Source organism: Neoarius graeffei, chromosome 27, assembly GCF_027579695.1.
Source record: "Neoarius graeffei isolate fNeoGra1 chromosome 27, fNeoGra1.pri, whole genome shotgun sequence".
Lineage (NCBI taxonomy): Eukaryota > Metazoa > Chordata > Actinopteri > Siluriformes > Ariidae > Neoarius > Neoarius graeffei.
The window spans coordinates 46,872,985-46,899,670 of record NC_083595.1 but is presented as its reverse complement, the minus strand read 5'-3'; the positions used below and the strand labels follow the sequence as shown (position 1 = coordinate 46,899,670).

Genomic DNA, 26,686 nt, shown 5'->3' with positions numbered 1-26,686 from the left:
GATATGATTGGATGGCGTTTTTCCTTTATTTTACACTGTAGACTGGATTAAAATATTTCGTTTTTGGGTCAAACCTTCTATTGTACTGCTTGCAACATGGGTGTGAGGAGCTTTTCGAGCAATATGGTAAAAAATACTCCTGAAAAAAATCTCATACCCCACCTTTAAACTTTCCACCTGACCTCCTCTAAGGAGAAAGAAATAATGGAAAGCAAACAAGAAAGAAAGACAAGAAAAAGAAAACGCAAGAATGAAATCAAGAAAAGCAGTCATAAAAGAAGGAAACCCAGGCAACGACGACGACGAAACCGAAAGCAAGAAAGAAATCAAGCGAGAAAAAAAGTGTAATAATTTACATACAGTAAAGACGAAACCTTTGTGGGTTAGTGTGCGATTTTAATAACTTTGAAGTACACCAACGTTCAGAAACGTTATTTCCTGTAGAATGGATGATTTTGATTATACAGTTTGAGGTTTTTGATCAGAGGCATTATCAGTACTTAACATTACCGAGTCAAAACAAAAAAAGTATGTGGACACCTGGCCATCACACTCGTCTGTGACTGTTGAACATGGACTCTCGTGGAAGGCTTTCCACTAGATTTGCGTGTCGTGTGTTCAATTCAGCCACGAGAGCATTTAGAGAGGTCAGATATTGATATTGGGTGAGGAGGCCTGGGGCGCAGTCAGGGTTCCAGTTCATCCCAAAGGGGTTGAGGTCAGGGCTCTGTGCAGGAGACTTGAGTGACGGGAGAATGTAATGATCCGGTTTGCAAAGACCAAGACATTTTATCCATCTGTGGGCTTCCATATATGAAGAAGAACCACATATGGGTGTGATGGACAAGTTTCCACAAACTTTTGGCCATATAGTGCATGTACGAGCTGGCAGGATAATTATCGGCATCGTTACTACGACTTACCTTTGATGAGGTAGGGGTGGTTGCAGCATTTCCTCAGCTCCATCATGGTGTTGACCAGATTGGGGACGTTGGCTTGGCCGGCTCCTTTGGCCAGGAAGGAGAAATTCTTCTCTAAAATGGCACGGTAGTATTTCTTCTGGATGTTGGTGAGCTCCACCTCAATAATGGTCTCTTCCTTTGGAGCCAGCTTCTTCTCAACGTCCTCCTTCAAGCGGCGAAGCATCATAGGCTTCAGTATGGCCTGCAGCTTCTGGACCTACACACACAAAATGATAACCTGTAGCATCGAACTGAACTAATTATTCCAATACTTAAGCACACACTCCCACCACACACCTGTTCCTCAGTCTTGAGGTCTCCAAACTCCTGCATGAAGGTACTCTCAGAGGGGAACCGTGTGGGCTCTAAGAAATGCAGCAGACTGAACAGCTCCTCCACTGTGTTCTGCAGCGGTGTGCCAGTCAACAACACTTTATGCTCCTAAAAGGTCAAAATGCAGCACATCAGCAATGGAAAAAGGAAAAAAATAAAAGCTCAAAATGTCAAAACCGTGTCTGCGTTTTCATTTCCGTACCAGGCGCATAAGTTTGAAGCCCTCCAGCAACTTGCAGTTCTTGTTTTTCAGGCGATGAGCTTCGTCGATGATCACGCAGCGCCAGTCGATGGCGTTGAGCTCCGGACAGCCTCCTAAAATCATCTCGAACGTGGTGATAACCGCCTGAAACCGGTATGTGCCCCTCACCACACGACCCTGACGGAGAGAGAGGAAAACACAAAGACAGAGAGAGATAAGAGACCTAAGTGACATAAGGAGAAGGAGACAGAGAGAGATAGGCAGCGAGAGACATAACAGACAAAAAGAGAAAGGTTTACAGAAGGAGAGAAAAAGAGACAGCATGAAAGAGACACAGAGAGAAATAAAGAAACCGTGATGTAAAGAGAGAGAGTCAGACAGACATGGACAGGAATAAACGTGCATTGACCGTCTAATTAATGCGAATAAACCGGACTTCGGCCATCTCTCTATCGGACCCGAGGACAGATATAATATACTCTAAATAACACGTAAAGACTGACCACTTGCTCAGGATTTATACACAACCTTAAAATCAAACGCAAACTAGTGGAAATGTGGTGCAAGGCCATGGTGAAGGAGCAACAGAAACGCTACTCTGCTGTACGCGTGTTACACCGGAAAGGACAAAGAATTTCTACATTTTCATCTGAGTGGCCTGAAATTTCACTGTTGCGCCTACTGGAAATGTTCTATGGAGGAAAAACAGCTTTGTGTAGTGATGCTTTTGCCATTTCTTCTACCTATGCATGAAAACGAAACTGCACAAAGGCACGTGAAATCAGGAAAATTAAATGCCATTGATTCTTTAAGACGTGTGTCCATTTAGCCTCCGACTGACCAGGTGAGATTGTGCGTATAAACCTCAAGCTACAACGAGCTGACTAAACCCCTCTGTGCATCACTTAAATGAAAAGAAGTCATAGTTCTCACTCTCTAACACACACACACACACACACACACACACACACACACACAGAGAATGCACATTAACACAGCCAACATTCCTGAGCGTACAATCTTCCTGTCAGTGTCACTGCTTTATGACTCACGCATGCACATTTGTACGATGAGCAAGTGTGAAAGTGTGTGTGTGTGTGAGAGAGAGAGAGGGAGATGTGCACGCGCGTGCCAACCTGAGCATCTCGGAAGTACATCTCGTATTGCTGCAACATCTGGCGGCTGAGTGCACTGCCGTGATAGACGATGACGTTGAGGTGGGTCCATGTGCGGAACTCGCGCTCCCAGTTAGCGATCGTGGAGAGAGGTGCGATGATCAGGAACGGCCCTTTGATCCCTGTCGAGTGGATCTCGTCCAGGAACGTGATCGACTGGATGGTTTTCCCCAAACCCATCTCGTCAGCCAAGATACAGTTACGTCTGAGACAGAGAGGAAGCATAAATAATTTAAATCAACATACAGATTCTTTCGAGGTTTCAGATGACAAAGGTGCCCGTCATGTACTCTTTATAAATACTTTTTTATATTGAAAAGTAAGTAAGGGAAAACAAAATAAGGTCCAAAATTAAACAAACAAACAAAAAAAAGGTCTTAAATTAAATAAAATAATCATCCGTCACAAAAAGATGTTCGAGTCGGTCCCTTTTTTTTTTTTTTAATTTCACTTCATTTGGAGGCGATTTATTTATTATTTAATTATGTTATATTTTCTTAAAATCAGCCTGAACATTATGCACGAAAAGAACAAGTAAGGAATAAAACACTGCAGGACGTTCACTTACAGGAAAATAAAATCAATGATGAGTCCTCCAATGAGTCAGTGTTACCACCCAGAAGTTGATTATTTTCCTATTACAGCATGTCCTTAAATGTTTCGGTGCAGTAATTTACTAATGATGGCTGACAATTTTGTTGAACATCCACAAAAACCAAGTTACCTGCTTACTCTAACAGCTCGGGACAGTCGTGACGTCTCTTTCTCTCCCTCGTTCTGTTCACAAAGGCCACCAAGCTCTTTGACATTAAGGTGGAGAAATCCTGTGTTTGTTTTCCGAAAAAGCGAAACAAATTCGGTGCAGGAACATAAACACCCTCTGCGGTTTTGCTAAAATGAACAATGGGTGTGAAATCACACTGTGTTCTTGTTCGTCTCTGCTTCATGCCTGTATGAAATAAGACTGGGTGTGTGCATGTCTGTGCTGTTGTGTGCATGTCTGTGCTGTTGTGTGTGTGGCGCTGGCATGTGGGCTCAGACATGCCGTCAGCTGCACACTCCACTGGATCCTCTTCCGCACTACTTAACAATCTGGCACCCAGCTCCATGTCTATCCCTCTCTCTCTCCGTGTGTGTGTGTCTCTACCTCTGCTTGCCCTGACATGTGCGCGCACACACCATCTTGCTACTAGATTGTTTAATAACTAGAACACCTCAGCAAAATCTGCAGTGAAATAAAACTATAAAACATCTCACGCTTATTATGAGAAAAAAAAAAAACCCTACTTTTATCCACTTCCTGCTTTCCTGCAGAGCTTCAGGTAGAAAACAATAATTTAACAGCTTTGAATGTAAGCCAAGGAAAGAAAATAATGGGTATAACAGAAAAACATTGTGTGTGAGAGAGAGAGAGAGAAACCTGTAGATGTGGTCTGAGAATATTATAGTTATTCAGACCATGACTCTACTTTCAAAACCCTGGAAAATTGGCAGGAACCTTTACCCGTTTATCCGAAGATACACTCACGATCTCCTTGCTCATTTTAATTCCTTTATTTTACAAATTAATACTACGCATAGCAATTGAACTATGAAGATAAATTTGGCATGCTACAATTCTGGAATACTGCACAGAGACAATTTCAAACACTTAAAATTAGTGCCAGTGTAGTCCCTTTTTTTTTTTTTAAACTATCCTGACACTAGCATTTGCACTTGCGTAGGAAGAGAGGAGGTTATTATTATAACAGGGGACTAAATCTGGAACGGGGAGTTCAAAAAGCACATGGGTGGGTGGGATAGTGAACAAACTTTTGGCCACAAAGTGGACAATAAAAATGTTCAATTAGTACAATAACTCTTCGGTTATAAAGCTGTAGTAAGAAAAAAAAAAAAAAAAAAAAAATTCATAATGCCCACCATTTGGGATTGTGGTTTGGGAACCCCTGCCATACAGACTCAAGTACGTAACTATAAAATATCTACCGTTAGACACCTGATACATTAAGACTAAGGAAACAAACAGGACCGGAGATAAGAAATAGGATTAAAACCAAATCATATTGATGTCCCATCACAAGTTCTACATGAATTAGCAATTATAAAGATTTGAAGGAAGCAGCTTTTACACATTTATCACATCCGGGACGGGTTTTGAGATGGTTCAGGTTTCTTCAGAATAAATACTATTGCTTTTAGCAAATTTTTTTTAAATTGGGTACAAAATTTTAAAATCCCCAAGCAGTTTGGAGGAAGAAGACAATGAAGAAAATCCAAGATATCTCCCAAAAAAAAATAAAAGGGCATCTCAGAAGTAGGGATGTTAACCGATGACCGTTTGACCGGTGGTTGACCGAATCAACGTCAACCGGTTAATTTTTTTTTGGTTGTCGGTTAAAAAAAAAAAAATCAATCGTTTTGAAGCTGCCGATTTTGGAGCGGAGGACTTGGAATTCTGTGTTGAAACGCTTGGGGCGTGCCATGCGGTGTAAGGACGACAGCTGACGAATCAGAAACACCCATTCAGTCATGTCCCGCCCTCCTGCCCCAGTTAAAGACAGCTGACAAATCAGAAACACCCATTCAGTCATGTCCTGCCCTCCCGCCCCAGTTAAAGACAGCTGACAAATCAGAAACACCCATTCAGTCATGTCCTGCCCTCCTGCCCCAGTTGAACACAGCTGCCACTCGGCGAAAGAAAAAAGTGTAGACGCAGGCTTTTTAGCTTACAAATTACTATTGTTTTTTTTTTTTTTAATTATTATTAGAAGGCACATGGAGTTTAGTCCTGCCTTGGCCAGTGCATTCTGAAAGTATGTTTCGGTCTGTAGCCAACAATGCATGTTATTGCAGATCATATCTCTCCACGCAAACTAAAGGCGCAGATGCTGACTTTTTCACGGCTGAATCGTGCAGATCCGATTGCTTTCCTTTAAGCATATAGAATTTACTCTGATGAAATTATTCAGACACTCCAACGCCCCCCCCCAAAAAAAAAATCGGACCTTTGCACGATTCAGCCGTGAAAAAGGTGGCATCCGCTAAAAGGCGCGCCGTTTGCATCCCTGTTTAAACTCATAGGTTAACCGACTTTAACCGGCTAACAGGCTCAGTGGTTTAGTTTTCGCCATCCCTACTCAGAAGATAACTTATCACGATACTGATAACCTATCGTCATATCGCCCAGCCCTTTAGCACACGACCATGCTGGATATGATCCACAAACGCACGTCACTCCACAATTTCTAAAACATTTCATCTGCCACCTCGTGCAAATCAATCGACAAGTGTGTGTTGGCCTCTGACAATCCTGATAACTTTCCAGTGACTCGAATGTTGATTCTGGAATCACTGCAGAATCAACCAATCAGCTTACACTTGATGTAAGATGTATTGCCAGGACCTTGCAAGTTTTTGTTTTTTTGTGCGCGTCTCTAATCAGGCTGTGTTTAAATTTTATGCCAAGCACGCAACGAAAAACCTGTATAACAAGCCTGCTCTTAACCTGTAAAAATTGTGAGCATGTTTTAAATAAACCGTCTTGTCAGAAAGATTTGAATGAATGAATGAATGAATGAATTTATTTATTTCGAACATGTATAAAAATGTATGTAACTATTTATACATACAAAAGAAAGAAAATGAAAAAAGTGACAAAAAAAGAATAAATAAAATAATATAAAGAGCTATTACATTACAATACACCGCACATTGTTCGAAAAAGGAGTGGGAAGAAGTACAATACTTTTTTTAATTTCCCACCCCTTTTTAACTACCCCGAAATCCAAACTACATTAATACACTTATAAAAATATATACCACATATACACTTCATGATTATCCATATAAATATATAATTACAAAAATAAATATATACTACATACCATATCCATATACATATATATACATATACACATAACTATCTATATAAATATATAATTACAAAAAAAAAAAATATCTACTACATACTTATCCCTGTAAATATGAAGATATCTATCCCCATAAATAAATATATACCATATACTAAGCTAGTTCTAATATAACAATCAACCCTATTCTATTTATCCCTCATCATCCTCCATTAACATATTTCCTCTGCAATATACTTGTTTAAAAATATTTTTTTGTACCTTTTTTTAAACAGAATTATATTTGCACTTTGTTTTATTTCTGTCTCCAGTCTGTTCCATAAAGTCACCCCACAGCTCGATACGCACATGCTTTTCATATTTGTTCGAACCTTTGGTTTTTTAAAATTTAGGTCTCCCCTTAGATTATATCCCCCCTCTCTCTCACTAAACATTCCTTGTATATTTTTTGGCAATAGATTATTTCTTGCTTTGTACATTATTTGTGCTGTTCTGAATTTGACCAGATCCATAAATTTCAACATGTGTGATTTTATGAATAGTGGGTTTGTGTGATCTCTGTATCCTGTTTTGTTTATTGTCCTTATTGCTCTTTTCTGTATTGTACATATCGGCTGCAGAGTGGTTTTGTAGGTGTTTCCCCAGACTTCGACACAATAAGTCAGATATGGCAAAAATAATGAGTAATATATAGTATGCAAAGATTTACAATCAAGAATATATTTTGTTTTCCACAGAATTGCCGAGCACTTTGCCAGTTTTGCTCGTACGTATCCTACATGAGGTTTCCAGCAGACTTTAGGATCCAAAATCACACCAAGAAATTTAATTTCCTCTACCATTTCTATCTTAGTATTGTCTATTATCAATTCTACATTACAATCTATTTTATGTCTCCCAAACAACATAATCTTTGTTTTGCTTAGATTTAATGATAATTTATTTTTGTCAAACCATAGTTTTAGTTTATTTATTTCAGTTGTGATTATCTCTAAAGTCTGCTGCAAATTCTCACCGGAACAAAAAATATTGGTGTCATCTGCAAACAAAACAAATTTCAATTCTTGCGAAATTGTACATATGTCATTGATGTATATTATGAATAATTTCGGACCTAATATTGACCCCTGTGGTACCCCGCATGTAATGTTCATGAAATCAGATTTATGGTCACCTATCTGCACAAACTGTTGCCTGTTTCTTAGATAGCTCGACAGCCAGCTCCACCCAACTCCCCTAACACCACACTTTTCTAGTTTACTTAATAATATACTATGATCAATAGTATCGAATGCTTTTTTTAGGTCCACAAATACTCCAATTGCTATTTTTTTATTGTCTATACATTTTGTGATTTCCTCTATTAGTTCCATTAGTGCCATCGATGTTGATCTGTCCGTTCTGAATCCATATTGACTGTCTGTAAGGAGGTTGTGTTTTTCAATGAATTTGTCCAGTCTATCTGAAAAAAGTTTTTCGAGTATTTTGGAGAATTGGGGGAGTAAAGAAACAGGCCTGTAGTTTGTGAAATGGTGTCTATCTCCGGTTTTAAACAATGGTATCACTTTTGCAATTTTCATTTTGTCTGGAAATGTACCTGATTGAAAAGATAAATTGCAGATGTGGGTGAGTGGTTTCACAATTCCCTCAATAACTGTCTTTACTGTTGACATGTCTATATCATTCCAGTCTGCAGAAGTTTTGTTTTTACATTTTCTTACAATTTGGATAATTTCTTCCTCATCAGTTGCAGTTAGAAAAATTGTACTTGGATTTCTGTCCCCCATATCTTCTATGTCCCCACATTGTGTTGTTTCGGGTTCCTTTATTTTTGCCGCTAAATCTGGTCCCACATTTACAAAGAATTGATTAAAACCATTCACCACATCCTCCATATTATTTATGGTCTTATCATTTACAGTGTAGTACTCTGGGTAATTTGTAGTTTTGGATCCATTTCTCACAATACCATTCAATACAGTCCATATACCTTTAATATTGTTTTTATTTTTCTCCACTAATTTATTATAATAGTCTTTCTTACATATCCTCATAATATTAGTTAATTTATTTTTATATTTTTTATATTTTTCCTCTGCCTCTATAGTTCGATGCTTTAAGAATTGTCTGTATAATATATTTTTCTTTTTGCAGGCATTTTGTAGCCCCTTGGTGACCCACGGACTATTTGTATATTTATGTATATTACTGTATTTCTTTATAGGACAATTTTTATTATATAGTTCATTGAATATTATTAAAAATTCCTCATATGCTTTATCAACATCTTTTTCTTTATAAACTACATTCCAGTCCTGTATTATTAAGTCATTTTTTAGTGCAATCATGGTTTCTTCAGTTTTCATTCTTATATATTTATAATTTTTATTATCCTTTTTCTTGCTATAATTACAGTAATATACATTAAAAATAGGTAGATGGTCACTGATGTCTGTTAATAGTAGACCGCTCTCTATATTATTTTCCAGGATATTAGTAAATATATTATCTATTAAAGTGGTGCTGTGAGAAGTGATCCTGCTTGGTCTGGTAATAGTTGGGTACAGTCCCATACTTAACATTGAATTAATGAACTCTTCTGTCATTTTATGTTTCTTATGATTTAAGAGGTCGATGTTAAAATCACCACAGATGTACATGACCTTCTGAGTTGATTTTATAAACATACTTTCCATCCAATCTATAAAAACTTCTATGCTTGATCCAGGAGATCTGTATATACAGCTCACCATTATATTTTTCATTTTTTCACAGCATATTTCTATTGTAATACACTCCATCCAATCATCAACAGCTACCGTCATTTTATTATTAATTTTATATTCCAAACTATTATCAACATATATTGCCACTCCCCCTCCTCTTTTGTTCTTTCTATTGATATAATTTAATTCATACCCGTTCAGCTCAAAATCTACTCCCATCTCATCGTTGATCCAAGTTTCTGATATGGCTATTATATTGAATGGAGTATTGAACTGACTGAGATATTCCTTCATTTTATGGAAATTGGCATACAGACTTCTGATATTGAAATGAATAATTGATATCTTATTTCCGTCTCTGATCTTTGCATTGTATTGATATTCAGTGTAATACCGGCAGCTGATATTGATGTTGCTGAAAAGATTATTTTCCGGATCAATATTATTTTCCATATCTTGTATTTTGTGCTCAGTATAATGGAAAGTGTCCAGTTCTTGTGTCCAGTGTCCAGCGTCCAGTCCTTGTGTCATGATTGTAAATTGCTTTATTTGGCTCCCTCAGAATTTGTCCAGTTCCCCAATATCTCGGATGACCAAGATCTTGGCCTCTTCTGGAGATCCCCTCAACTTGATGAAAATCTTGCAGTTTTGTGTCCAAGTGTTTTGGATTTTCCCCTGTTTCCTTAGTAGTCTCGCCTTTTTTGCAATATCTGCATTTTTTTTTGTTAAGTGCTCATTTAAAAACACATCTGAGCCTTTCAGTTTCTTCCCTTGTTTTAACAATTGCATCTTATGCTTTCTGTTGGCAAATCTCATTATTACAGCTGGTTTGCCTGTGTTGCTTCTCCGTGGGAGAGGGTGACATGCTTCGATGTTATTGCTTTTTACCTCAATCCCCTTGGAGTGCAGGAATGCTAACACCTGTTTCTCCACAGAGTTAGCATCCTCCTCGTTCAGTTCCTCTCCGTCTCTTCTCGCCACTGCTCCAGCATATGAGCGGGGTTGAATTTGCAGTCCGGTCACAATGATGTCATTCATCCGGGTGTACTGCTCCAGCTCCTCCACTCGGTTCTCGAGAATGGCGATCCTCTTTGCCTTCTCTGAATTCTGCAGCCTCAGAGCTTTGACCTCTTCTACCAGGTCCAGGATGGTCTTCTGCTGCACCCTGACAGCAGAGATTTCTTCCCCCAGAAAGTCGAGGGATTTTTTAATATCCTCAATCTCCTCGACCGTAGGAGCTTTCTTCGGGGGCATTGCGTTTGTTATTACGCGGCCCGTTCCTGCGCAACCTCTCGGCCCGCTCTCGCGCAGCCTCGCTCCCGCGCAACCTCTCGGCCCGCTCTCGCGCAACCTCTCGGCCCGCTCTCGCGCAACCTCTCGGCCCGCTCTCGCTCAACCTCTCGGCCCGCTCTCGCGCAACCTCTCGGCCCGCTCTCGCGCAACCTCTCGGCCCGCTCTCGCGCAACCTCTCGGCCCGCTCTCGCGCAACCTCTCGGCCCGCTCTCGCTCAGCTTCGCTCCCGCGCAACCTCTCGGCCCGCTCTCGCTCAACCTCTCGGCCCGCTCTCGCTCAACCTCTCGGCCCGCTCTCGCGCAACCTCTCGGCCCGCTCTCGCGCAGCTTTGCTCCCGCGCAACCTCAGAAAGATCATGATTCACCTGCAGAAATGTGTGTGTGTTTTTCTTTTTGGTACGTTTCTGTTAATGTATCTTCCAAGCAGTAGGACAGTGAGACAGTCTCAGATTTCTGCGTCATGATCCAGTCATATCCTGTACACAGTCCCACCCTTTATTAGGAGAAAACATCACTGACCTGTTGTACCAGTTGAAGAGCAGCCAGTTGACGCCCTCCAGCTGGTATTCCCTGAGACTGTTCCCGTTCCGGTACTCCCTCGACTGCTCCAGCTTCTTCCAGTGACTCGCTGGGGGGCGCTCCTGAAGACACAGTAGAGGAGGAGGAGGAGAGAGTGTTGTTACAGCTGCACCAGCTGTGAGAAATGTTACGTATGCACAAAGTCGTGCTGTTTATATATTAGAATACTTGACCTCAATAAGGCAACTGATCAATAATAAACTGAGGGAGAAACAGGAAGTGCGACAGAAAGAGACAGTCTCACCATTCTTCTGGAGTCTGGTCTTGCTGCCTGCAGCTGCTCAAACTCCACAATCTTACTCTGATCCACGTCTTCCTTTAGCTCCCATGTGCTGTCTTCATACGGCAGTGAACACCACTTCACCAGGTAATACACCACTGGCTACAACACACACACACACACACCCTCTCTTATTATATCAGGACTAACATCACCAGCAATTCAGAAATGCTTTTTATCGTCGAATGTAGGCCTGGGTGATAAAACGACAGCAATATACAGGTATACGGCTCTCTAAACAAACACTTCAACAAAAATGTTCGATACAAACGTTTGATTAATGTTTCACTTAAAATTCATTAAATGCAAACTGCCAGAAAAACACATAACGAAGACACAAAGTTCGGTTGTGTGAACAAACCCCGCTCGTGGTCCTCTCTGGCTCATAAACAGCCCATCATATGCCTTGATAATGCAGCGTGCTACAAGTGGCACGCAAATAGCTAATCATTTAATAGGTGTATTGCTCGATTACACCATTGACATGTAACAACAACAACGGTATCAGGAAAGTGAACAAAAATGCAAATTAAAAACTGTTTAAATCAGGGGAACCAGGCAGACAAATCCAAATCAAAAACTTGATCAAAAAGCAGGCATAAACTCAGGCAACCGGTACACAATAATACTCGGGCAAAAATCCAAACTCAAATCCAGGAACTAAAAGTTGAAAAACCAGAACAGCAAACAACGGCTTGGTAAGGTTAAACACACGGACACTTCAACAAACGCCTCGCAGTTAGTGAGCGGAAATAAGAGTCTTTTAAATAGTGTGACTGTGGTTGTGGTGTGCACAATCAGAAGTCAGGTCAAGGTGAACGCAAGCGAGACCGTGATATATATATACACACACACACACACACACACACAGAGTGTACGCTTGGGTATTGTAGTCCAAGGCAGCCATGTTTGTAGGCACGGAGTCCAGACGGTGAGGAACTTGTCAAAATTAATTCAAAATAAAGGGGTTAAATTAAATCTTTCTTCCTGGTAATTATTAAAAGTAGGTCATTTAAAAAATTCTCAATAATTATCGATAGACTGAAATGAATCATTTTATTTTGATACATTTTTCAGCGATATTGCCGAGTCCTCATCGAAGGCTAATAAAACGACTGTTATAAATTCAGACCGATTCCTATTTTTATTTTAATACGTTTCTGGTACACAAACCAAAGTTTGACTTTTCTCCAGTTTTATTGGTAGTTTCTTAGCAAACCTTTAAATCATAAAGCTTCTTGGAAGTATCCTGATACTGCCCATATTACGCACTCACAAGACAGTACCATCTACATACCTCTTTAAAAGGCCCACTGCTCCTCTCCTCCTTCTGCCAGAACGTGCACTTGCTCCACGGTGCCAAACATTTCTGAGACTCTTAATCCTGCTCCTTATGTGATCTAATACCTTACTGGCAGCAAGTGTTTTCCAAATCTCACACGAAATGAACACTGGGCCTCATTTAATCAATCTGTTGGTAAAGACGCGAGTAAATGTTTGCGTAAGCCAAACCAAACCGAAAATTTCCACTGGATCTCAGGGACGCTTGTGGAAACTGGTAATCTCCAACACATGCCCATTACCAGTAAAATTACCAGGTGCGTACATGGCACAGCTGATTCGGAGACGCCCACAAAACAACATAAGCAAAAGCTCACTCGTTAAATTATAACAGCACCTGAGAATTTAAAACCTGGCGCTAAATTACAGATATGGTGAATTAAAATGTGAAAAGAAGGTTCGGCATGAAAATGAGGGGGTGGGGTGGGGGATATATACACATCTCCGTTGGAGCGAGGTGATCATGGACACCAAGAGCATCACACAGGGCAACTTATTGCTCACATAGTGCTGGTTCTAATAAAGACACAAAAAGGTCCTGCAGCAAACAGAACCATCTCCAGAGATGCCTACCCCAAATTTTGAATTTCAGTATTCTTGAAAACATTTTTCAGTATTTTGGAATGACTTTCAGTAACATTAATTTATGTGCATTTCCATTATAAAGAGGTGTATATACCAATATGTTTAACATTTAAATTATTAAAAAGTACTGTTTTGTGTGAATTGAATAAACAAAACACGAGCAGCCATCTCAACTGAATTTACACTCAACAAATTTCTACAGCATACAATAAATCACGTTTTTATAAATACAATAGTGTTCCTTGTTTGCAGACATTACAGTTGACTACCAATCATTGGTATTGAGTGTAACTCCTCAAAAGTATTATATTATATTGCCTGGCAAAATATTCTACCTGTTTACGGATTCTAATAAAATTAAAAAAAAATTTCTTATTTCATGCCAAAGAGAGTCCGACATTGTTATCTTAATGTCCCAATATATAAATACTTCAGCATAATGCTTCAGAAGAGACATTGAATAAAATGACATTTATAATTGTATTTAAAACAGTGGAATGATCAATTTTTTGCCACAATCCCAACACCACTAATCATAAAATTCTGTTTTTGATCATACTACATGTACATTTGCACTTGCAACACTGAAAAGACTTTGAATTAAAGAAGTACAGCCAGTGTTTGATATTTCAGTGAATAAAAATCAGACATGTAAAAAGAAACCGAATAAGTTTAACTCACATTTCATGGCACTAATTGGCAAGTTCAACTCCAAGCACAGGTCAACCATCACCGCTTCAGCACGTGTCACGTTCCGTGTCTTTTCATCCACAGGTTTCGTAAAAAACTGCTGGATACCCCCAGATTTACTTTCCGCCTGACTCGCCATTTCAGCATACTCCATATGTTTTTTTTTTTTGTAGCTGACATGCCGCGTGCAGTCATCGCGACCACCACGAGTGATGTTAATGTCAGTTCTACACAGTTTGCAGTGCGTATCCATTGCCCTTTTGACTGGGTGTAATGCACGGCCATTCTACCGTATCGAAAATAGCGCGAGCAAATGTGCGGAATCTGCGCATGTCACACACAGCATGTGTGGTTGTCGTAAAAATAAATAGCCTAGCCGTGAATTGCGCATGGATTGAAAAAGTCACTTGGACATTTAAAAACAACTCACTGGAATTTTTTAAGACTTTATAATAATTCCGTACAGAATAACATTGTTTGCCGTAACATCGTATTTACGTAACTTTTCTGTACAAAATATGGCCAATCCGTACTAGTAGGCATCTCTCGCTCGCACACAAAATCAGAGCCACTGCAGCACGTTCTCCTTTTATACACCATTTCATGTCAATGAAATTAATTTAAAGTTTGCTTGTTTTTTGTTTTTTTTTTAAAATATTTTCATATTCCTTTACTTATTGCCATTAATATGAAATGACTGGGTTTGGGTTTCACAAAACCTCCATTATGTAATTAAAACCCGTAAGCAATTGAAGCTGATCAATCAAGGTTTACATTAGCTAGTCTTATTATGCATAAATTTGCATACACAAACAGGATAGAAAAGTTTTCCAGATCTTACAGGATTTTCATGAATACCAAATTTGTGTAAATTCTCCAATTAAATATTTACAAATAAACTCGCTCGCATCCAGCTCGGTAAATATGGTCCAAAGTGTGAAAGCATGCTGTGCAGCACAACAGAGTGGCAGAGTCACTAAAAATGTTACCTCTCCAGTGTCCTTGTCCTCGCAGTACGAGACCTCAAGGACTCTGTCCACTTCTACGTAATCAGGATTAAATGGATCCTCCTCCATCTATAACACACATTACAGGATGTCTGAAACACTAAACACACTAACGCGCACCATGACCACCATCACCGCTGCTCCGGAAGATTTACCTTCCTGTAGAGTTTATTCCTTACCTGTAGCCAGCCAATCAGGAGCCGTGTCTGAAATACTCCCCTACTCACTGTTCTACGTGTTGTAAAATCACAAACTATTCTAAAAGACAAAATGAGTCAGTGTTGCCTCCAAGATACTTTTTAAAAGTGCACATCAAGGGTAAATTCAGGAGCAAGATCAATGTAATTCTCCTGTTTTATATTAAACTTGCATCAAATATCGGTCACATTTTGTGCAATTTTTTTTACCTTGCGCAATACCAGAAAAATTCAGTTGAAATCGAGCCGTTTGAGGCGAATTGGTCCGCCTCTGAAAAAACTTTGCATTTGGATTTCCCGGGAAACATTGATTTTCGTGACGTCGCGTGCAGGACGCCTCCTTCTGAATCCTACGTCAGCGCTGGTTTGTTTATAAGAAAACGACCTGGTGGTTTTCTGCAAATTTCTTCAACGTTATCGTGTAATTATTAAAATGGTTAACAGATGTATCGTAGGAGGGTGTAGCAACACCAATCATGATGGGATTAGTACTCATCGTTTTCCAAAAGACCGGACAATGAGAGAGAAATGGGAGCGCTTGGTCTACACAGGCTGTGCACTGAAACCGTACAAAGCTCTCGCAGCCTGCTGGCGCTTCCACAGGTAACGTCACGAATCTGGCTCCAGACTCCCTTGGGATTTTTCCAGATGCGTTTTGTTATTTTATTTTTTTTCTGCTCTAGACAGATGGCCTTGTGCAAAATTACCCTTCTGGATGAGTGTGTAAAGGGACATACTTTCATTAAAAAAACAAACAAACATGAAATTGGTCCAGAATATGCACTTTAAAGTGCCATTCCACCATTGGATGTATTCTTTGGCATAAAATACAATATATTTTGACAACATATATAAATGGTATCACTAGATAGATAAATCTTTTAGCCTCAAAATGATATATCAAACATAATTTTTTGACAACGACAAGTATATTAATTTTGCGACCAAAGTCACCTACCCTTTTAATTTCCGCGCGTGATGTCATCAGCAGGTTCCCCTTCTTGTGTACCACATGACGTGGCACATATCAGCAATGGCGGATAGAACGCGATAAAAATAATACCAATAAATCTAGCTAATACCAATAAATCTAGCTAACTGAAAGATTAACTCAATTTTTCGCAATTTTTTTGGCCCCCATATACGAGGAGAAATGACTCTCTCACTTTGGGGGTTTCCTGGTCTAAAAATAGACCGACACGTGGTACACAAGAAGGGGAACCTGCCGATGACATCACGTTTTACTACCGCGCGGAAATTAAAAGGGTAGGTGACTTTGGTTGCAAAATTAATATACTTGTTGTTGTCAAAAAATGATGTTTGATATATCATTTTGAAGCTCAAAGATTTCTCTGTCTAGTCATGTTGTCATAAAATATATTGTATTTTATGCCAAAGAATACATCCAATGGTGGAATGGCACTTTAAGGCGCAGGGAAAGGAAGGGCGGGGCGCAAACCCACACCACAGGCACTGGAACCATGCGGAAAAAGCGCCTGCTCAAAAAGAGGAGAGGTTGCGGGTGCTAGGACCATGCAGAAACATCCCCTGAGCAAGCTGCTCTCCTCTGGTGCATTCAAAAACGATTCAAACAACAGTTAGCAATGTCAGAACCCCTAAGCGGCAAAAGATGGAGGACACGAGGCATTTATTTAAAAAAAAAAAAAAAGTGACTGACAAGTGAAGTCTTCAAACACACTTGATATTAAATTAACTAATATATTCTATTGTAAGATAAACTGCTGTAAAATTCAGAAAATTTAATTGTTGTAAAATAATTGTTCTGTTGTGAAAAAAAAAAGGGGTCTATTGTAAAAATTGCTCTAAAATGAATGTCAAGACTTAAATATGACTCCGTTAGCTGTTTGTTCAGGTCCAAATGCTCTGTAATAGAAACCTGTAAACTCAGGGGAAACACTGTAACCTGTGCAATTTTTTATTTTTTTAGATTTTACGCCATTTTTTCACGGTTTGGTCACTCTCTCATTCTCACCCACCCAGAACAGTGCTAAACGCGTTCCTGAGCTCAGAGACAGCGTATAGACCCCTTTCACTGACGTCACCCGAAAGCGGAAGTAAACAGACCCTGCGCCATTTTGGAAGACCAACAAACTCGTGATTAGGGGGAAATAACGGCAGCGGTATGTGAACCCACGAGAATAAAGTGGAGTGGCAAACGACTTAAACAAATAAAACAGCTCAGATTTGTTTATGATTTATTGGCCCAACAGTAGACTTGAAAGAAACCTGTGTGAGACTTGGCAAAAAACTGTGGATATAATGGATAAGTCTGTGCATGATCTGTGGACACTTTGAGGTAAGCAAACGCAAGAAATTCAGATTTAAAACATGCTAAATTGGCCCCAAGTTGATAACTGTATGAGGAGCAAGCCTCCCAGACTTCTACAATTTAATAATAATTTAGGATGGTTTGGGGCTTGCTCGCTGCTGCCAGGTTGGTTGTTGAGTAGCCTGACTGGTTTTTTTTTCTTGCGTGTGGTATCATTGTTGACGCGAGGTTGTTTTTTGAACATGCCAATGCGGACACGATTTCCCCTGATGAGTTATGACTTCAGACGCGATGCGTGTGTGGAGGTGTGGAGTCCGCGTGATATGTGCGTAAGATAGGCTTCTCATGTGTTTGGAGATCCGCGCTCCGAGACAAGCACAAGCGCCCCCCCCCCCCAAGGGAAAAAAAGGGACCCCCCCGAAAATATCGGCATAGTTCGAACACTGAGTGTAGGCACTGGGTGTAAACAACAAATAGTTTACAATGTCTGGGTAGCAAACAGATGGCAGAATTGATGTCCGGTCCTCCTTATGTTTCCATTCTGCCTTGCCGTGAGTCTTATCATATGGGTCAAACCCATCAATCACAGCCAGTTTCTCCACATACCGTGCCCTTTCTGCAGCTGGTAATGTACTCACATAACCAGAATTATCAGCCATCGTGTCACTTTACTCTCGCTCGTACTTTGTTTTATATTGTGAGTGCATGTACTTGGTCTTCCAATATGGCGCCTAACAAAATCTCGCGGCGCGGTGACGTCATGTGAAAGGGGTCTATACTCTCAACATCAGGATTCAAACTCGCATAATCTCGAAACGAACGCTTTTCTCGGGATCCTCGACACAATTACTCGACCTGCACCAAAGCTGTGGATAATAAAGTAAATCAACCGTACCAACTACAACCTGAATCCACGTCTTCACAAAACAATTAACCTGGCCCTGCTTCGAAGGGACGCTGCCACAGTGACTGGTGTTCTATACGTGATCCTGGTGCTTTGTTGAATTTATATTATGCACTTTATAGTGAGCTACAAGTTTATTAACCAATTAGCAGGAATAGATTTGATGCTCGGGGCTAAACTCTGCAGCAAAGTAAACTTCCAGAAGCAAGGATGGTGACCACTGTTACAACCATACACCACCAAAAAAAAAAAAATTTAAAAATCAGTAAACCAAGTGAAAAGGAAGCAAACCCACGTACATCGGCAAAGAAGTGCGCTCTCTGGGCCTGTTTAATCTTGAAGCGCTTGATTTTCTGCTGGATCCTCTTGTCCTTCTCCAACTGCTGCTCTGTAGCCCACTCACAATGCAGATAAGAGCTACACACACACACACACAATAATTCGCATTTTTATGCGTAAACACACCAACTCACAGTCAACAGCTTTCTGATCCTGCCTTATGTATTACCCAGGCTCGTGTAAGCAGATTACACATTATTAACATTAAACAGTGATGAATCTAATTTGCCTTAATTAGGAAAGAGCTCGTCAGAGCCGAGGAGATCCAAAACAGTAACTAGCAATTTAGATACGTGTGCATGCTTGGTGAGTTTCTACAGAATCGCTGCTCGGATCATTCTTGACTTAATAACAGAGCCAGGAACGGCTTTTGTGTTTAAGGACTTCAAAAAGCAAAAGAAAACAAAAAAGTACTCATCATGGAAAGAAAATAAAAAATAAACTTACTAGTTTTTGTATTTTACAAAAAACTCCTCCACTTCAACTACAACCCCCGGAGACACCTGTTGTACAAAGAACACACAAATGATTGAATTAAACAAAAATCCGTCTTTACGCAACAGTTTTTAAACACTATATGGAAACTAAAAACACCAACACAACACATGCAAATTTTTTTACAAGCTAAATAAATGCTCCATATTTGACGCTACCTCCTTCTTATCTATGCGAGAGGCCATGATTTTATCCACCACAGCTCCATCCTCCTCACTGGGGTTCTCCTAAGAAAAAACAGGGAGAAGAGAAAAAAAAAAACAAAACAAAAAACCCCACACACACAACTTCATACAACAGTCATGACTTAAACAGCAACAAGAACAAAAAAAAAAAACTTCACATTTTCACTGTCAGTTACAGAAATGCCGTGTTATGGACCTAGAAGTGGACGATGTGGTCACAAAAATACCGCAACACCTCCTGACCAATCAAAACGAAGCAACAGTGTTGTGGAATAAGTAAGAAATAAAACACTTGGGGGTGTGCTGTGATAGGAAAATCATCAATAAGGCTATAGCTGTGATGTGCCCCGACACAAAGTGCTTACTTTTACCACGTTAAAACGTTGATAATTTTCCTGTAAGATGCATCAAGAAGCACCTTTTTATCCAATGTTAACGCCATTTTTTTCTGTAATTAAATATAAATATAAAATCCTTAAATAAATACCAAACGTAAAAAAATCACTCTTATTGGTTCCTAAATTTTTGGCCACCCATATGATTTGAACAACTGACTGTAGAAAACCTGGACAGTGTATCATGTCTAAAAAGTGAAGCCGCCACCACAGGGCTAGCGCCCCTGCTGGCTGGATGCAGTATAATTTTAGCCCCGCCCATACCCATATGTTTCAATCACAAAACAGCCTTTTTCCCGCCTCCACGTTCCATTTCTCATCAAAACTGTCTTTCCATCTACAGTGCCTAATTCAAGCAGTTAGTTTTCCCAAAGCTGATATCTACACACGTTATTCTACTATATTGTAAGAAGGCGTGGCTATAGAGGATTTCGGCCTACGTCATTGTTTCCATAGCGACAATATCTATGCCGCCATTTTGACGGTCACAAATATGGCGACTACCGGTAGCGATACACTGTTGATCATGACGAAGTCTCATTGTCGAGTATTTTATCCGGCCTAGATGACGCGAGTAAGAAGCGATATCACCAGAAAATCAATGATGCTGGTGTACGTGATCCGTACACGTTACCAGGCTATCTTTTTCTGGCTTTGCAGCGCTGGTGATCTTCCTGACCTGCAGTCAGGCGTGTGGGAAATACCAGGGGAAAAAACATAAAAGAAAAAGGAGCGAGATGCAGAAAACACCTTCACTATCCAGCGACGTAGGGCATTTACAGGGCGAGCAGAGGGAGAGGTATTTGCAAAAATTGAGGTTAGCAGGCTTAGAGAACGACGTTTACCTGCTTCCACCAGGATTGTTCACTGACGTACGGAAGTACACCAAGCCCTCGTCTTTACCTGACTTCGGCCCACATGATCTGTATACCTATGTCGTTAAAAACCAGGCTGGGTAACATGCCTACATCAGCAGGTCGTCCCTGGAGCCGGTGGTCGCCATCTTATTACAGCTAAGGTTTGTTCACATTTTCATTTACTTTCGGTCCTCAGGATAAACAAAATGTTATTAAATGTCATTGAAATAACTTCTTAGTCTGTTGAGACATGGCCCGCTATAAATTTGCTGTTACCAGGCAATGACCAAGAACTGTATTATTAGGGTCGGTGTCTGTGTTGTAGCAGTGTACTAGCAGCTAGCTGTTAGCACTAGCTAATGTCAACAACATAGTAGCTGGTATGTTACTGTAGCAATGTTTACGTTCAGTCATTTGGATGACTGTTAAAACCTTTCAGTCTCAAGATTTTCCTTTACTGTATTTACTAGTTTACTGAGCTAGCGCGCTCGCTCCCAGCCTGCCCGAGCTAGCGCGCTCGCTCCGTAAACTAGTAAATACAGTAAAGGAAAAACTTGAGACTGAAAGGTTTTAACAGTCATCCAAATGACTGAACGTAAACATTGCTACAGTAACATACCAGCTACTATGTTGTTGACATTAGCTAGCTTGACCTTCAAAATGGCGGACACTGGGGCGTCACGTCGAAATCCTCTATAGTTAGGAATGACGTGATTGACAGCCATGGCTGAACGAGACCGGCTGCATCGTGCCCTGTCTGTTTATTAAATACACCTAGTTATATGAACTTTTCAGGACGTGTTACAATACAAACTTAGTGGGGCTGTTAAGCTCTTATTATCAGAAGAATTGTGCACAAAATGAAAAAAGCATGAAACTTTCAGAGTTTGTTCTTGAAGGCCTACGCTTTAATTTGAGACGTGGAGGCATTCTCAGTTTGACCTCTGGGGTCAGCTAGAGGTCATTGACCTCCATGATGGCGCATTTCTATGCATGAAATTAGAAAAGGCTGTATTTTAACACCTAAATGTGACGTAAATATAAAATAAATGTGTTTTTCCATGTTACTGGGCATGAAAAAATCATATATAATACTGATATTCCTCTTAGGGGTAACCTCAGGGGTCAGGTAGAGGTCATTGACCTTTGAAATTTGAAGTTTCTGTGCATGAAATTCTAGACGGGTGTATCTTGGGATCTAAATGTGATAGAAATGTGAAATTAATGTGTATTTCCTTGTTTCTGACCATGAGAAACCCATTTTTAATACTGGTATTACTCTTACAGGTCATCTCTGGGGTCAGCTAGAGGTCACTGACCTCCAGCATAATGCATATCTATGCACGAAATTAGAAACGGGTGTATCTTAGGTTCTAAATGTGATAGAAATGTAAACTAAATGTGTATTTCCATGTTTCTGGCCATGATAAACTAATTTCTAATACTGATATCATTTTTATAAGTCACCTCTGAGGTCAGCTAGAGGTCACCGACCTCCACGATAATGCATTTCTAGGCATGAAATTAGAAACAATCTATCTTTGGATTAAAATGTGAAATACTGTAAATGTAAAGTAAATATATGATTCCATGTTTCTGGACATGACACAACTCATTTCTGATAAGTAAAACATCTCCAGTGGTCACAAACTATGTCAGAAGCTGAACACAGTTGCCCCATTTCCATTGATAATTTCAAAGTGAGTAATGTTTTGGAGCATTTGCTCTCATTTGCACTAGAGTTGAAGAATACAGTATATTGTAGTTTAATTTTCAGTCATTTTAATGTTGGACATTGATAGGGCAATTCTAAATTCACAGGAATAACTATATGTCAGTCTAGCAGAGGTAGAGATTCAACGGAATTTTCATGTTCATGTTTTGTGTGTAGCCCATTATTTTCCCGCGGTTCAGAGTGGGGCAAGGGGTGTGGTTTTCCAGTGTTCTGTTTTCAGTGTTTCTGTTTTCCAGTGTTCTGTAGTTACAATTTGTAGGCCAACATTGTAATCCCCAAAGGTCAAGGCCCTTAGAATAAATGTAGATACTATAGTGATTTTAAAATGTTCTTTATGGAACCTGTTCAACTGTTTACACTGCATTTAGAGTTTTGATTGTAGTTCAAGTTTTTGATTAGTTAAAGTTTATAATTTCTGACAAGTTGAAGTATATTTCTGTCATGTTCATATTCATATGGAATTGTTTCTTACAATCCAAAACGCATGAGATTTTTATATAGATTTATCAAAATGTGGGATGTTTCCCAACCTTGCCTGTTCTCCATGATGCTGACCTCTCAGAATGATATCAGTATCAAAAATGGGTTTCTCACGTACAGAATCATAGAAATACAAATTTAGTTTACATTTCTATCACATTTAGAACCTGAGGTACACCCGTTTCTAATTTTATGCATAGAAATGCATTATGCTGGAGGTCAGTGACCTCTAGCTGACCCCAGAGATGACCTGTAAGAGTAATATCAGTATCAAAAATGGGTTTCTCATGGTCAGAAACAAGGACATACACATTAACTTCACATTTCTATCACATTTAGATCCTAAGATACACCCGTCTAGAATTTCATGCATAGAAACTTCAAATTTCAAAGGTCAATGACCTCTACCTGACCCCTGAAGTTACACCTAAGAGGAATATCAGTATTATATGTGATTTTTTCATGTCCAGGCACATGGAAAAACACATTTATTTTACATTTACATCACATTTAGATGTTAAGATACAGCCTTTTCTAATTTCATGCATAGAAATGTGATATCATGGAGGTCAATGACCTCTAGCTGACCCCAGAGGTCAAACTGAGAATGCCTCCACGTCTCAAATTAAAGCTTATGCCTTCAAGAACAAACCCTGAAAGTTTCATGCTTTTTTCATTTTGTGCACAATTGTTATGCTTAACAGGCCCACTAACTGTTATCCATTTCTATTAAAAATGTTTAAAACTTTGATAGGTTTAACAGGAAATGGCAAGTTTAATCACGCCAGCTACATAGCCACGTTGATAACAATATGATTTCAGTATTAATGACATCCAGCCGGCCATTTGTTCATCAGTGAACGTATACACTACCAATAACACCAGGATGGATTTTATAAGTAGGTGAGTCGGTTTACATTGCAATGAGAGCTTATTCGTAGATGTATTCGTATTAATGAAATATCTCCAGCTAAAACTATTTAAACTCTATAGATAGATGTGTTTAAAAGAGAAACGCGCCGGTATTCATTTGATAATTTCAAAACACTGTACAGTGGAAGAAAGGGGCGGGGCCTACCACACAAGACATATAGCACGTTCCTTGGTTTCTGATGCAGGATTTCTCAGATGCTATTCATGAAATGGTCACCAAGATATACCAGAAGCACACTTCATCAGAAGTGTGTCGTGTGTGTGCACAATGCGTATTCTCACCACAAACAGTTGTACTGCAGGCTCTTTAGGAGCGTTCGCATTGATCTTCTTAGCTTTGGTGATGACCTTCATTTCCTCGTCAGACAGCCGAGCCTCCTGTTCCTCAGCATACCTCTTCCTCTTTATCTGTCTGTTTGACCGACGCTTCTATAAAAAAAAAAAAAATAAGGAAAAAATATTTATTTTTTTCGCGGTCCGGTTTCCATCAAATCCTGCGCTCCGATTGGCTGGCGAGCAGGTCCATATCCTACAATACAGACCCCAGTTACGGACCTCTGGCGACTTGCTCTTTCACAACAACAAACATAGTAGCATTGTCAACGTTTATTTTCGCATTTCTCAGTATAACAGCATTAATAGCGATAACTACAGTGTTCACAGTGAAAGCGAGTTTTACTACCCTGATGAAGACAAAATAAAAGAAAACATTTCAGTAGAAAGCTGAAAACCCGTAACTGTTGCTAACGCTGAGCAAAAACATGGTTGAATCCTGAATGACTCAATTTTGTATAAATAGGGGACTACATAGGCGGCAAAATGTAGTCCCCCCCCCGCCATGGAAGTGCACTTGTATACCAAAGAGGAAGCCATTTGCGTTACAGCCGTGAATGAGGATTCAAAATGGCGCCTCGGCCTTGGCTTCATTTTCCCTTTCGGGCGCTCTCATTTTCTGTTAGAATTTGATAAAGAAAAAAAATAAGTATTATTTACCAGCTTAAGGTCGGTCCGTATGGTGAAATACCGTGACCTCAGCCTTGAATACTGACCTCGGCCCAGAGAGCCTCGCTCAGTACTTTCAAGACCTCGATCACGGTATTTCACCATACGGACCTCCCAGCTGGTAAATGACTTTTTTTGCGGTCCGGTTTCCATCAAATCCTGCGCTCTGATTGGCTGGTGAGCGGGTCCGTATCCTATGATACGGACCCCGGTTACGGACCCCTGGCAACTCGCTCATTCACAACAACAAACATAATATCAATTTTTGTCAACATTTATTTTCGCATTTCTCAGGAGAATAGCATTAATTTTACAGCACGGATAGCGGTAACGGCAGTCTTCACAGCAAAAGCGAGTTTTACTTCCCTGAGGAAGAAGAAATAAAAGAAAACATTTCAGGAGAAAGCTAAAAACCTGTAACTAGGGGTCGACCGATAATCGGCCTGGCCGATATATCGGGCCGATATTCTGCATTTTTAGGGTTATCGGCATCGGCCATAATTTCCACAGATATGCCGATAACATGCCTTTTTGCAGCCATTTCATTCCTAACGCGACTGTCACTGCACGTCCTTTCCTGCATTCGCCTCTGAGTTCAAGAACACGGTCCCGCCCACCACAACATCTGATTTGTTTGGCACAAGATATATAGCCAATCGACACGTGTAGCTAAACGCTGTGAACTGTTTCAAGGCGGCCGTACGGGCACTCGGGCAGAAGCGGCACAAGGGATACAGCCAATCAACACGCATAGCTAAACGCTGTGAACTGCTTCAAGGTGGCCGTACGGGCACTCGGGCAGAAGCAGATCCCACTTCAAGGTAAGTAAGGTATTAGGCAGAGACCCGTCCACCCGTAAATTTGACGGGCGATTGCCGATTTCAACGGGCAAGTATACACACAGACGGATACTGAAACGGACGATAATGCCGAAAATTTTCGCACATGAATACTCCCACGTCATCCGATAAATCCAGTTATGTTCCGCCCACACACGGACTGGCCATCGGGAGTAGCAGGAGTTTTCCCGGTGGGCTGGTGGTTCAGCGTGGGCCGGCGGAGAAAAAAAAAAAAAAAAACAGTTGCGCGCTGGCCTTTAATATGATAAGCAATGTTAACAGTTTCTTTAACAAACTGTTAACATTGCTTATTACAGTTGCGCGCTGGCCTTTAATATGATAAGCAATGTTAACAGTTTGTTAAAGAAACTGTTAACATTGCTTATCATATTAAAGGCCAGCGCGCAACTGTTTTTTTTTTTTTTCTCCGCTGGCCCACGCTGAACCACCGGCCCACTGGGAAAACTCCCGCTACTCCCGATGGCCAGTCCGTGTGTGGTTCCGCCATCATTTACAAATCGTAAGAAACACAGTTTAATACGAAAAATACTGAAAACTTGAAATGAAAAATCAGAATATTTCATCGTTTCCGCCATTTTGGCCCGCACTGAATCTTGTAACATGCGGACTGAATAAATCGCGAATTCTGATTGGTCGAAAATTGCCAAACACCCTGCGTTGTAGTTTCCTCTTTCTTGGCGGGAGAACCGCATTTTTTTTTTGCTGACTCACTCTTCTGGATCAAGATGAATCCCAACAAACGCCCCAAATTGAATGTGACAAAAACTGATTCGTTTTTCCACAAAAAGACAGAAAAGGTATGTGTGATACATTGATTAACAAGGGGGTTTCATTGGGGTATGGTAAAATAGAATACTGTTGGTTTTTTTTTTATTAAATACTGTAACTAGATCAAAAGATTATATACAATTCATTGTTGTTTATTTTCTTTTCACTTTTGTTACCAAATCAAACACCATACATACATCTGATA

General features: G+C 40.1%; 1 protein-coding gene across 5 annotated transcripts in view; it reads right to left on the bottom strand.

The window, feature by feature from the left end:
• Positions 1-26,686, bottom strand: part of chd9 (chromodomain helicase DNA binding protein 9) — a 98,104-nt gene that overhangs the window by 31,179 nt on the left and 40,239 nt on the right. For 3 of the 5 annotated variants that reach the window (XM_060911410.1, XM_060911411.1, XM_060911413.1), the window contains exons 4-14: positions 24,134-24,280; positions 19,425-19,493; positions 19,219-19,274; positions 18,732-18,849; positions 15,024-15,110; positions 11,383-11,520; positions 11,079-11,200; positions 2,634-2,877; positions 1,498-1,674; positions 1,260-1,403; positions 924-1,179 (exon numbers count right to left, since the gene is read on the bottom strand). In XM_060911410.1, coding sequence (XP_060767393.1) covers positions 924-1,179; positions 1,260-1,403; positions 1,498-1,674; positions 2,634-2,877; positions 11,079-11,200; positions 11,383-11,520; positions 15,024-15,110; positions 18,732-18,849; positions 19,219-19,274; positions 19,425-19,493; positions 24,134-24,280 — 1,558 coding nt within the window. Of the gene's footprint in view, positions 1-923; positions 1,180-1,259; positions 1,404-1,497; positions 1,675-2,633; positions 2,878-3,396; positions 3,628-11,078; positions 11,201-11,382; positions 11,521-15,023; positions 15,111-18,731; positions 18,850-19,218; positions 19,275-19,424; positions 19,494-24,133; positions 24,281-26,686 lie in introns of those variants that run through there. The other 2 variants (XM_060911412.1, XM_060911414.1) reach the window with 2 other exon arrangements.